The 12,022-nt window shown below is 43.7% G+C and overlaps 3 protein-coding genes across 3 annotated transcripts in view; 2 read left to right on the top strand and 1 right to left on the bottom strand.

Annotated features, from left to right (window-relative positions):
* The first annotated feature begins 6,053 nt into the window (after positions 1-6,053).
* LOC121866585 lies at positions 6,054-8,485 on the top strand. Its single transcript, XM_042366355.1, has 3 exons — positions 6,054-6,155; positions 7,562-7,862; positions 8,172-8,485. Exons 1-3 carry the CDS (start codon positions 6,150-6,152, stop codon positions 8,327-8,329), a joined length of 465 nt encoding a protein of 154 aa, XP_042222289.1. The 5' UTR covers positions 6,054-6,149; the 3' UTR covers positions 8,330-8,485.
* Positions 8,486-8,992: 507 nt separating this feature from the next.
* LOC121866541 (Y+L amino acid transporter 2-like) overlaps positions 8,993-12,022 on the bottom strand; it is a 13,700-nt gene continuing 10,670 nt past the window's right edge. Inside the window, exon 6 of the mRNA XM_042366309.1 lies at positions 8,993-9,100. Coding sequence (XP_042222243.1) covers positions 8,993-9,100 — 108 coding nt within the window. The remainder of the gene's footprint in view (positions 9,101-12,022) is intronic.
* The window catches only part of LOC121866456 (Y+L amino acid transporter 2-like), a 32,964-nt gene continuing 30,476 nt past the window's right edge, over positions 9,535-12,022 (top strand). Inside the window, exon 1 of the mRNA XM_042366140.1 lies at positions 9,535-9,698. The gene's annotated coding sequence lies outside the window, so the exon portion shown is untranslated. The remainder of the gene's footprint in view (positions 9,699-12,022) is intronic.

Below are 12,022 nucleotides of genomic sequence, written 5' to 3'. Positions count from 1 at the left end.
TAAATATTAATATATAGTTCTGTGGTCGAGCTTTGCCGAATCTTTACCTAAACTTTGACTATGATGCAGGTCTCTCATTCTCTATCCTTCATTCATCAATGCTGCTATGGTCCGCTCCTCTGCCGAGACAGCTATCTAATATACAATAGGAATAGCCGTGTGTCTGTCTGTCTGTCTGTTCTGGGCAGCCGAAACGGCACAATCGTTTATCATCAACTTGGTGGAAAAATCGCAAAAAAATTCGTAGAGTGGAACAAACCTGGTCCCATGTCGATGGTTTCTTTAGGAAGGCATTAATTAACCATTTTATTTACGATGCAAAACGATGCAAATCTACGGACTTGGCGCACCCTAATTAACCATGCAAGTTTACGGACTTGGCGCACCCTCATTCGCTGTACGCTGTCACGAGCGTTCAAACTTTCACGGGGCACGAAGGGGCCCGCTATCACTTGTATATAGCTAGAGTATTATACAAAAAACTTCAAGTAATGAATACATTGAAGACACTTGGTATATGAGCTCTGTTCACCTACTTCTTATGGTGTTCATTCGAAACCAATTTCTCTGTTATATTCTGATATTCGAATGGATACTCCTGTCACTACAGTTTTCTTCTCTCGTCAGGGGGATATTCATATCATTATCCTTCCCATCTCCGTTTGGTGAGTATTAGTTCGAATCACACTGCTCCGTTGCCAGTTCCACTGTGTGTGTTGGTGGGAGGGTCGGCGCAGTGACCTGTCGTCCAGGAAGGGTACAACAGGCAATGCACCCTTCACTGCCAGTGTACCACGAACTTCTGAAAGGAACTGTACCTGACCAGGGTACAGGTTTAGTGAGAAGGAACAGCCTGAATTTCGAGGTCGCAGCGATACAGCTGGGGGGGGGCCGGAGTGGGAGGAAGAAAGGAGGGAGAAAGGGAGGGCAGGGGAGGGAGAGGAGGGGCAGGGAGGGAGGAATGGAGGCAGGAGGAGAGGGCAGGGTAGGAACGGAGGGGCAGGGAGGAGGAACGGAGGGGGGTTGAGAGAGGACGGAGGGCAGGGGAGGAACGGAGGGCAGGGGAACGGAGGCAGGGGAGGGGAGCAGGGGCAGAATGGAGGCAGAGGAACGGAGGGCCAGGAGGAACGGAGGGAGAGGGAGCAGGGAGCGGAATGGAGTGGGAGATGGGGTGCTTGTATTCGGTTCAGCAAAAACCTGACCTATTGTAAGTACTGGCCAGAGGCGAGGCTGGGCAAGCATACGTCATCGTCGTTCATCTCACCTCCTTCACTCCAGTGCTCCTCTTAACCTAACCTAACCTAACCTCCCTCACTCCAGTGCTCCTCTTAACCTAACCTAACCATTAAAACTCCTTGACGTCTGTTTGTGACACGTGACCAATGTTTCTTGTAATGTTTCTAAGTTTGATTTTTTTTTTAAGTAACAAGAGATGATATTTCCAAGGAGGATGTTTGGCTGTTGAGGAGTTACTTGTGATTTGTACCCTGCTCTCTCTCTCTCTCTCTCTCTCTCTCTCTCTCTCTCTCTCTCTCTTGGTAGCAGAAGAGTGAAGAAAAAAGCCGTCCAGAACACGGGTCTACCATGAAATAGGTGTGGGGGAAGTACCGGGGAAGTTCAGTATGTTGAGTCTTGTAGACCCTCGCAGCCGCTACATAGTATTAGGAGGAGGGGTGGGTATGAGAGGTAGGGGGTATTGAGAATTGGAGTATAATTGGGTATGAGAGGGTATGAGGAGGGGTGGGTATGAGGAGGGGTGGGTATGAGGAGGGGTGGGTATGAGGAGGGGGGTATGAGAAGGAAGGGAGGACTAGGTAAGGGGGGTAAGGGTCGTCACTTGTTGTTTTGTGTGTGTGTGTGTAGATGGTTCATTAACTCTGACCTTTACTTGAAGGTCATCACAACCTTCGACTACCACCTGGCTAACTGAACCTTAATACCTGACCCATCTGAATAACCTGACTAAATCATAAATAAACTGTAGGTGTCTTATAAACCTTTAGTGCAATAGGAAAAAATTCAAGATTGAAAATTATTCCCCCAAAAATGTTCACAAGTTTAGCCTCTTCAGTAGCTTTCCGTTCAAAAAGTCACCAGGAAATTTGTTGTGCGAGCCGTAAACATGAACGACTAGACGACTAACACGAGGTACAGTTAGAGCTTAGTATTTTCGTATTCATAGTGACCGTGATGTTTAGCAATGTTCATCAGACAAACCTTAGTAAAAGTGAACAATATTTTAGCAGAGTTACTCGTAGGTGTTTAAAGCGACACCAAGACGATACACCCTTTTGGAGGAAACTTTCATTGAGGATAATGTTTTTCTGTTTACGTTCTGAACCCATTTCTTACACGTGGAAGCCAACAGGGTTCAACCTATGAAAGATGACGTTCAATTAACTCCTGCCTTAGGATCTATTGTAATAAAAACGTCATCAACTTCGTCATTGATCACTAAATATATTACTGTCTAACAACAGACGACCATTTTGTACGCCATGAAGAGATATCTCATTAAGTTGTCTCTACTCACCACTCAAGGTTCTTCTCTTCTTATGGCTAAAGATTAAAGGTCAAAAAACAGCAGATAACTGGAGAGCCTCTACGAATAACATACGTTTTAGTGACCGACAACATGAGTGGTTACCAAATACTTCCAGCGGGCGGTTACATGCCGTTCACTAGCTTTTATCATTTGGTATATTATTAGCCTACAGAGAGACACCTTCTCAGAGTCTGTGGAAAAACACATCAAACCAAACCACACATAAATGTATGCAACAATCCACCCATATAATATGAATGAACACACACCAGGGACACCCACATGATTGCCCACGCACACAAACGAGAACATGTAGCATTGTATAAGAAAAACAGCAATAAACGCGTTACGGAATTTGTAAATTATGACCAATAATTTCGCGTTACGGCCCGTAAATCCGCCCTTATGGAAATTGGGGTAAATTTTAACAAACACAAGGCCTCACACATGCCATTCAGACTGACAGACTTGACAAGTTTTACCAACCATAAAGACAGTTGAAGCTTTAAACATCACTGCAATGGATCTTGAATATTCCAACTGTAATCAGACATACCTTAAGTTGCCTCAACAATTGCAACCCCAGTTGCAATATCAAATTCTGTGTCACCACTAAAAAATAATACAGTAGTCCCTGGTGCACTCTTAAGATTAAGAGAAAACGGACGACTCAGGCGGCCTTGAAGCGAGAGAAACGGACTCCTGTGACGGGGCACTCAAATAAACATACACATAGCTGTTTAATGCAATATTATGCAATATTAACCCTAAATTGGTATTTTAAGAAGGTATACCATAAATTATTTAATGTACTGTATTGTATGTGTTTATAAATGTTTATTTTCATTAATAAAAGTCCTGAATTACTTTTTGGGCAAAAATTCTTAGAACGCATCTCCAGTTTTATAATGGAAGTCAATGGAAATAGGTTTCGCGTTACGGAATTTCTCGATCCGGTCAATTTCCGGATTCTTTTCTTGATTTCGCTTTGGTTGGGTCAGCTTTTGCAGGTTGTGGTTTCTCTGTTTGCTGAGTTGTGGAATCTGATGATTTGCGGTGTGGTGTGACTGCTTGGGTGATAGGGTCTATTTCCATGACGTTTTCTTCTGTGCCTAGTTTGGTTATGTGCTCCTGTGGTTTGGTTACTCCCAGGCTACTCTCGGTGACAATTTTAAATATTTCTGTTGAGGGGGCGTCGTCTGGAAATTTCACCTCCGGCAGATTGTTTGCAGCAAACATTTCCCTGATCGTTTTTCCAAAGGCTCCTGGTTTTGCAATGTTGTTGATGTGTGCATGAATAATACTGGTTAGAATTGTGAAAGCTAATCCTTCGCTCAGATTGAGGTATGTAGGTTGCATTAGGGGATTTTCTTTGACTTTCTTCAGGACTTTGGAGGTGGTATCTTGCAGCTTTGCAATTGCTGCATATGTCTTGTTAGGGTCTGTTTCCATCTTCTTATTTGACTTTTCTTTTTCTCTCAGATTCCTGATTATTTCTTTCCTTATGGGACAACGCGCTGCTAGTGTTCGGTGGTCCCCATTACAGTTCAGGCATTTGGGGTTATCTTTATTGCTGCATTCTCTGAATGTGTGGCCCTCTGTTGCACATTCGGGGCAGAACTTCTTATCTTTTTGGGGACAGTTTATGGCTAGATGATTGTATTTATAGCAGTTCCAACACGGTGTTATTGCGTAAAATTCCTCCTGCTCAATTTGTTGTGTTGACAGATGGTAGTGGGAGATACAGAGGCCACTCTCTAGGGCTTTCTGTGCCATGGAGATCTCTCCAAACCTGACCTTCATCATGGTGGGAGCACCAGGCATTAGCACCACCTCCTCAACTCTGGCCCATGGGTTCTTCTCTTCTATATTGTTAGCAATGTAGCTTGGTGTTTCTTTCAGTATATTTTTGTCTACTCTTTTAATTACTACGGATTTTTTTGCACGTAGTTGTGGTGGTATTACTGTTTCAAATCCCCGTTCTTTTAATTTCTTTGTTGAGTCGGCAGAGAGCATATTATCTGCATCCTTTTCTTCCAGGCACAGGACTATGAATGAGTCCTTTGTTTCGATCAAGGCGGCGAATTTGATGTTTAGCTGGGCACATAGCAGTATGCCCAGTTCCTCCTTGCGTCTATCGGATACGCCCCCCTGGAGGGAGCGTACCCGTATCCTGTTTCCAGTTGACCTTGTCATTTGCTTTGGTCGTTCTCCGTGGCATCAGTCTTGTTGTGGTTTTACGGAAGTTACAGGTACCCTACCTATTCCGGGCGAGCAACCTAAACACAGGAATTACAGCACTCCCCACCGCCACTTGCTGGTCGAGTGGTCGTGGAGTGGTTCCTGTGTCACTCACCCAGGAGCCCCGTTAGGGGAACCTATATCCCTATTTTTGGTAAGTGCTCACTTATAGGCGTGAGCTTAAAGTGTACCTATTCAGGGGAGGGGTGGAGGATTAAGGATTGCGACCCCCTTCCTAGGTGGACCCGCACGATCACGGTTTCCCAGGAAGGCTCGGCGGAGGGGTGGGTTCTGCTCCTACCCCCTTTCGTGTTCACAATCTCCTACAGTGGAGGTGAACAGTTACAGGGGGGACCCAAGGACGAATACACCTCTAGGGTGCAGGTCCCCAGGCCAGAGCGAAAAAGAAAGAAGATCAAGGAAAAGCAGCCAATGGTGCAAGTGGTACCAGTGGGATCGCGGCCCAAGTCCGCTGCAGAAAGCCGTTACAGATCTCCCAATCAGAGCCGCCTCTGATCAGGGGTCACCCCTGATCAGTGGGGAGGCACAGAAAGGGCGTTGTCTGGAACGAGCTTCCCGGGTGTGTGAGTAATGGTGGAGGGTGGTCGTTTTCGTTCGGGTTCGTCAACGATTAAAGACAGGCTGGCAGGCTTTAGCAGTGAAGGGTCAGAAGAGAGGTCCGTTCACGGCGAAGGCTGGCTGGCGAATGTTGAAATCGTGTGTATTAGTAGCCACCCCCTCCCCCACCCAGCACCAGGTGAGGTGATGGTCTCTTGCCGGTGTTGGGTCTTCGCCACCCACAAATATAAATGAATAAATAAACAGCGCGAACATCTGAGAACTTTAATCATGGAAAAAATTATAACAGCTAAATCTTCTTTTTGTCGTTAAATACGTTGTTATTTTGCCATTACAGGAAAGAAATCTAAAGTAAAGAGTTGTAGGAAGTTATAGGCAACACATTGTTCCTTGTGTTTTGTTTATGTTGTTGATGCAGTGTTATGGAGCCTTAGGATGCACCTACTGGAACACATTGTTTTGGGTTTAACCTCGCAGGAACCGGTCTTGGAAACAAAATATTTGGCTGGGTTAGTAACGTAGTTCCCAGCACGTGTCCCTGGCAACTGGCACATATCACCACGACTACAATACAAGCCATCTGCTTCGATTTTCTCCTAAATATCAAATCATAGATCATCTTAATCTACAACTGACTTTAAAGAAATATGTGAGACATGACCAAGAATGAAGAGATTTTAGCTACTGCGGAAATTCAGGCGAAGACAGAGGAGCAGCGTGGGGAGGCGTGGTGGGTATATAAACCCAGGCAACGCAGCGTCCCCACACAGCTCTCACTACTACGATGAAGGTAAGGTGGCCCCTCAAGTCTGCTTTGTATAGTTTTAAGTGATTTCTGATTGTTTTGAAATATATTCAAAAATGGCAGCCGGTAATTAATTCTTCACTTTACAAATCAGTGGGTCAACATATTAGATTTTAAGACCCAGGGTAGGCCTCTATTGCCTTCACCTCACACAGTTCACGAGTTGAACAACGGCACCAGCTTCCTCGTGTTCTCCCAGCGACGAGGCGGTTCAGTGACCTCCCAGTTTTACAGAACAGTAACCTTGTTATTTTTCTCCACCCAACAGTAAAAAAGACTCCTACTTTATTGGGGATTATAAATATATGACTATCTGCTGAAACATAATCACTTGACTGTGTTGTCCTGCAAATAAGTGAAAGAAATGTCACAGCCACTACAAAAAGATTCCAGACGATCACTGAACGTATAATTAGCCAGTCTTCTTCAAAGAGACCCTGACAAAGAACGCTATTGTTGTGGGCTGAACATCTCAAAGATAATGACATATCTGGCATGTTCATACAGTAGGAGGTCCCTTAGTCAGGACTCACATGAAAAAGGGGATTGTAAATTTATTGAGTATGTGGTGTGTCCAGCTGGCAGTGTACACCGACCTTGGCTTTCAGGAAAGACAATATCCAGAACTAAGCCGCCCTGAGAACCATTCTGGCCTCGAGAACCATTCTTGCCCCGTGAACCATTCTGGCCCCGTGAAACATTCTGACCCCGTGAACCATTCTTGCCCCGTAAACCATTCTTGCCCCGTGAACCATTCTTGCCCCGTTAACACTAACATCAGAGTCTCCAGCGGTTATACAGCAACACCGTTAATACTTCGATATTTACCAGGTCATAGTAACGGTTCGCGGGCAGGGTTTGTACTCCATCCACCTTACAGCTCATCGCCTGACCTTTTTGAGGGATCATTCCTGTACCTCAACTGTAAAGGTGTGACAGGTAACATTATAGCATATTCCAACAAGACGATGTGCCAGCCCATTACGCCCCAGCAGTTCACAACTTCCTTAACCAAATCTTTTCTCATGGCCGTAGTGGCCCGCTAGAGGTCCACCTTGTGTGTGTGTGTGTGTACATACTTTATAGTAAAGGAAAATAACGCAGACACGTATGCAAACTGGCCTTTAACTTAGGCAGAGTGTTCACAACACTTACTCTCTCACTTGTTGTGCTGCACCGACTGTCACTTTTCACCTGCAGAAGGACAGCGATTGGGCAAGCCTGACCTACTGCTTCAGTAGCTGTACAGGCGGACTGAGATTTACGAACCACCTTGTTCAGTGCAGACACAGTAATAACAACGAGTACGACAGCCATAGTAGTAGTCAGAACAAACTCACATGATTTAAGACACCTCCCGTGAGATTCTCATTTATTATTTGTTGTTACAGAGACTACAAGTTGTACTGGTGACGGTGGTAGTGGCGGCGGTGTGGGCACAAGGTCAGGAGGCAAAGGATCCGGTAGTCCCTAGAACAGGATTATTCCCTGGATTTACAAGTGGAATACCTGGTCATGGCACTGGAGCAGGTCATGGAGGCGTGATAGGTGGAGTGGTCCACCCAGAAATCGTGCCGGTCCACCCTGATGGTCTGGACTGTCGGCCGGACAGTCTCACCCCACACACTCAACAGTGCCGGTACTCCCAATACGACCAGTACAGCAACCGTTACTTATGCTCCAGGAACCAGAGTAAGTGTTATCTTCTACAGTATGTACAGTAAACTACTAGTAAATGAGTGTTTCTTAGTAAATGACATAAATTATCTTTCCTACTCTGCCAATCATACTGGTGAAAGTCAGTCTACTGTAGTTCAATATACAGACAACTTCCGAATAATAATAATAAAATTTTTTAGACTACAATAAATTTGAATATTTTAGCCTTGGTAACTATTTCATATATTTTACATTTGCATAAGAGTTACTACACTTTGTTTATACACATATGTAGGATGATATTCACCTAATACGTCGACTAATGCACCAACATCTTGACAGAACCACAGTACCAGTGCCCAAGAATGCGACTTGAGTGCCCAAACTTCCTTCGCAATCAATTACCTCAAATATGTAATACTGACAACGATTGCCCAGGTGTTGAGAAGTGCTGCTGTGACATCTGTCTTCCCCATTATGTCTGCAAGCAGCCCCGCTAGAAGACCTGTCATGGAAAACTGGAATTAAGGGTTTACGTTCTAAGTGACCCTGAACTTATGTCGACTATTTAGCATTTGATGTTTCTGAATCTAAAGTTGGCTTTGTTTGATATGTCTTCTGTATTATGAGATTAACAAATAAATGACGAAAGTAAAGAAGTTATCCATTTAGGTACAGAACAATCTATAACTACCTATCGGGGAGCTGAGGTGTACTGAGGGTTGTCTAGGGATGGTAAACGACGTCTCCAGTGAAACAAAGCAATATTTATCATTATCACATTAATTCCCATCACAAAATATCAATAAAAACAGAAGGTTTACAATATTTACCTCATTATTTAAAGGTAATAAAATGTATTGCCAAGACTGTCAGGTAACAAGATGGGGAATAATATAGCTAGTATGTCAGCCACTATGGGACTACTTTTTTATCCATACGGTTGGGTACACTGGGAGGAGCTTGAGCCCTGACATTGTGTAAAAAAAAATTCTTCCCGGGATGTCTTGTTCAGGGTGACGCAGTAGCACAACAGGGGTAATTTGGGCATCTGGGGATGTGTTTGGGCGTCTGGGGATGTGTTTGGGCGTTTGGGGATGCGTTCGGGCGTCTGGGGATGTGTTAGAACGTCTGAGGCTGTGATCGGATATCTGGGAATGTATTCAGGTATCTGGGGATGTGTTCGGGCGTCTGGGGATGTGTTTGGGCGTCTGGGGATGTGTTTGGGCGTCTGGGGATGTGTTCGGGCGTTTTGGGATGTGTTCGGGCGTCTGGGGATGTGTTCAAACGTTTCCAGTTTAAACATTCTAAACATGTATGAAACTTGGTGCGTTGACTGCTTGTTATGGTACGAGAATGAATGTCTAAAACTATGAAAACATGTAGATCAGACCCCCCGACAGTGAGGGTCTCCACCTGAACTGACCCCGGACAGATACAAATGATAAGACTTAACAGTTTTTACAGGTATCACAGAACTATATATAAAGGTCAATAGTTTTCTTTATGTGTCACGCTATAGGAAGGTAACCAGCAAACAGACCATCACATAGGTGCGCTTATTAACAGGTGTATAAGAGAGCTGTGTGGTACAGTACATTCGACGAGCCTAAGGTGAGCTGATGTGAGTATGATGCACGGCGCATTCGCAGGGACCACCACAGCTATTTTCTTCAAAAATCGCCACTCGGCAGTATGCGGAGAGACTGGGAGTAAGCTTGTTGTGTGTATGTGATGGAGAGATAAGTTGTGACGAAGACTGTTGACTTTTATAATAATTTAGATATACTACATTGGCTGAAGTCTGTGGAAAGTGAGTCTGTTGATGAACAGCGAGCGAGTCGTTCACAGTTGAGTGCCGTCAATAAGGTGAGTGACCTGTCCCACACCTGCCACTAACCGAGTTGCTTGTTAACTTAAGAGGAAAACTTACGATATTGTTGCATTAATTAATTCTCATTCGTAGTTTAACTTCTTTTATTATATTAGTGTAAATATAAAACATTGTGTTTATATTATTATCTCATTATTGTAGTTACTTGGTAGCTGTGGGTAGCGCCCTGGCGTCATGTAGTGTGACAGAACCCAAAGCAGTATTAGTTATGTTCACTCGGGTCCGTCAGTGTTAGTGAGCACCACGGCTACAGTTTATAGTCAGGATCACGTTCCTTACTATGAAGGAGACGGTAAAGCTACAAGCATTCACTGTGTAGCTAAAACATACATTAACTGAAGCTCTTCCATTGTTGTAACACATTCTCACCCTCTCCTAAGTCATTCATGGTTTAATGGAGGAAGACTGTTCTCGTGTATGACCAGTTCTGATGTTATTTGACGTCATAGCAGATGAGGGAGTGACTAAACAAAATAATTTAATGACCTGCAACCAAACATGACATCTGCCCAATGCTTGTTCAGTCTTTTCTCTACCGTACATTACGTCCAGGGTACTTTGGTGTGCAGGTGATGATTATTTTTCTCAAGTTTCTTTCAGATTTTAATATCTGAAATGGTGAACTGGTCCGGCGGTTCCCTCATATGCGGGAGGTAGTGTTAAGCATCTGAATCAGGTGTCACCGTGAAGAAGCTTAACAAGAACCTTAAGTACAGTCGCGGTCAAAAGTAACCATAAGAAAATGAATGACACAATATAATAACCGTGTTAACATAAGATAATATAGTGAAAAAATTACTTCCATCCTTCCCTTCTTTCATGAATATTCCTGTTTTCTTCAATCCTCTCCCATTATTGGTGAACAACTTGCACATACCATCCTACACCTCTCCCATCTCCCCTTCCCAGCAACACACATCCCTCCTCCATGTCGACCATCCCCCCCACCACCCTATGTGTCTTACCGTGCAGAAATGACCCAACCAGGCGCAATTGTGGTGAAGTGGATGATTACTTTTGACAGCAACTGAAATATATATACCAGTTCATTCCTCTCGCTTAGAAGAGTCTATTACATGATACGGTTTGCTATTGATCGTTAATATCAATTTACTTCTATTAAATAGCAAGTAGGCCGTGGTGTTCCTGCCTTCGGAGCTTCGGTTTATCAAAAACACATCAGAACTGTGATCGATTTTTGCTCGATTTGTGTTTGCTTTTCAGTCCGGTCGACATCACACACTAAAAAACAAACAAAAATAAAGTTGGAATTTGGGAGATAGAAATAACCAACTGTTGTGACGATTCATCAGCGTTCAATAACAGAGGATGAAAGAGTTTTAAACTGTTTTTTTACTGTCATGGGACGACACTCAAATCGAAGTTCACTAATGATCTGTTTTAGCCCAGGAGCATTAACTTGTGACCTGGATAAAAAATCTCATCAAGCTGATTTTTTTTAAAGAAAAATTTTTATTATACATCATAATATCACCTACTAAAAGTCATTAAATATCATCGCTGTGTTTATCTCAAAATTATAGATAGCCGCCACGAGAGAGACTAATGAGGAAAATGCCCTATAACTTTAGAACCGGGTGGCCTAGGATGATGACGTTGGTGTCTAGGTGTAGATTTTGGAGGTTAAAGTAAATCAACTTTTCTCAATAAGGGGAGGGATGAATTATGACACTTCTTAAGTCACTGTATTTATTGAACACTTTCTATTAGGATTTGATAATTACACTTCAAAACGATAAACCTATTCTCCTAGCTGCGTATCTCACAACAACTGGGAACTTAAGGATTTACCAAATACAATACACCCAAATACCTGCCATGTCACCACCACAGACGTCCCACACCTCGACACAAAATTCCAACACACGTTTGCAAATAGAGTACCCTCTTGCTGGGCACGAACTCTAGCTTCCAGGCAACCAACACAGTTATCCCTGTCGTGTAGGGAGATATGGAGGGTAATCGTTGTTTAAGTTGAGATTCTCATACGTATTTCCTCTAAAACATGGCATAGCTTACTCTAAAATCCTGGCTTTGTTACAGCTACACCCTCTCGTATTATTCGTGAGGTGACTGTCTACATGTGTACGCAAAGCGCTTGATTTTTTGCGTGTGTGTATGTTGAGTTGAGAAGGAGGATATCTGGGTTGTGTTCCTTTACCTGAGTGTTTCTTAATTGAGTTCTAATTGCGTCTTCAGATTGGCCAGAACCGATCGTGATCTGTTCAGGGATGTGGGTGTTTGTGCAAGGGATGTGCTTGTAGGTGGACATTGTGGG

The sequence above is a fragment of the Homarus americanus genome, unplaced genomic scaffold (genome assembly GCF_018991925.1).
Source record: "Homarus americanus isolate GMGI-L3 unplaced genomic scaffold, GMGI_Hamer_2.0 scaffold16430, whole genome shotgun sequence".
Lineage (NCBI taxonomy): Eukaryota > Metazoa > Arthropoda > Malacostraca > Decapoda > Nephropidae > Homarus > Homarus americanus.
Note: the sequence above shows the minus strand (reverse complement) of the source record. Positions and strands in the feature narration are given on the sequence as shown.

Coding starts and splice junctions, on each gene's coding strand:
- LOC121866585 (XM_042366355.1), top strand. Junction 7,863..8,171: donor CTTATGCTCCAGGAACCAGA/GTAAGTGTTATC, acceptor ACATCTTGACAG/AACCACAGTACCAGTGCCCA.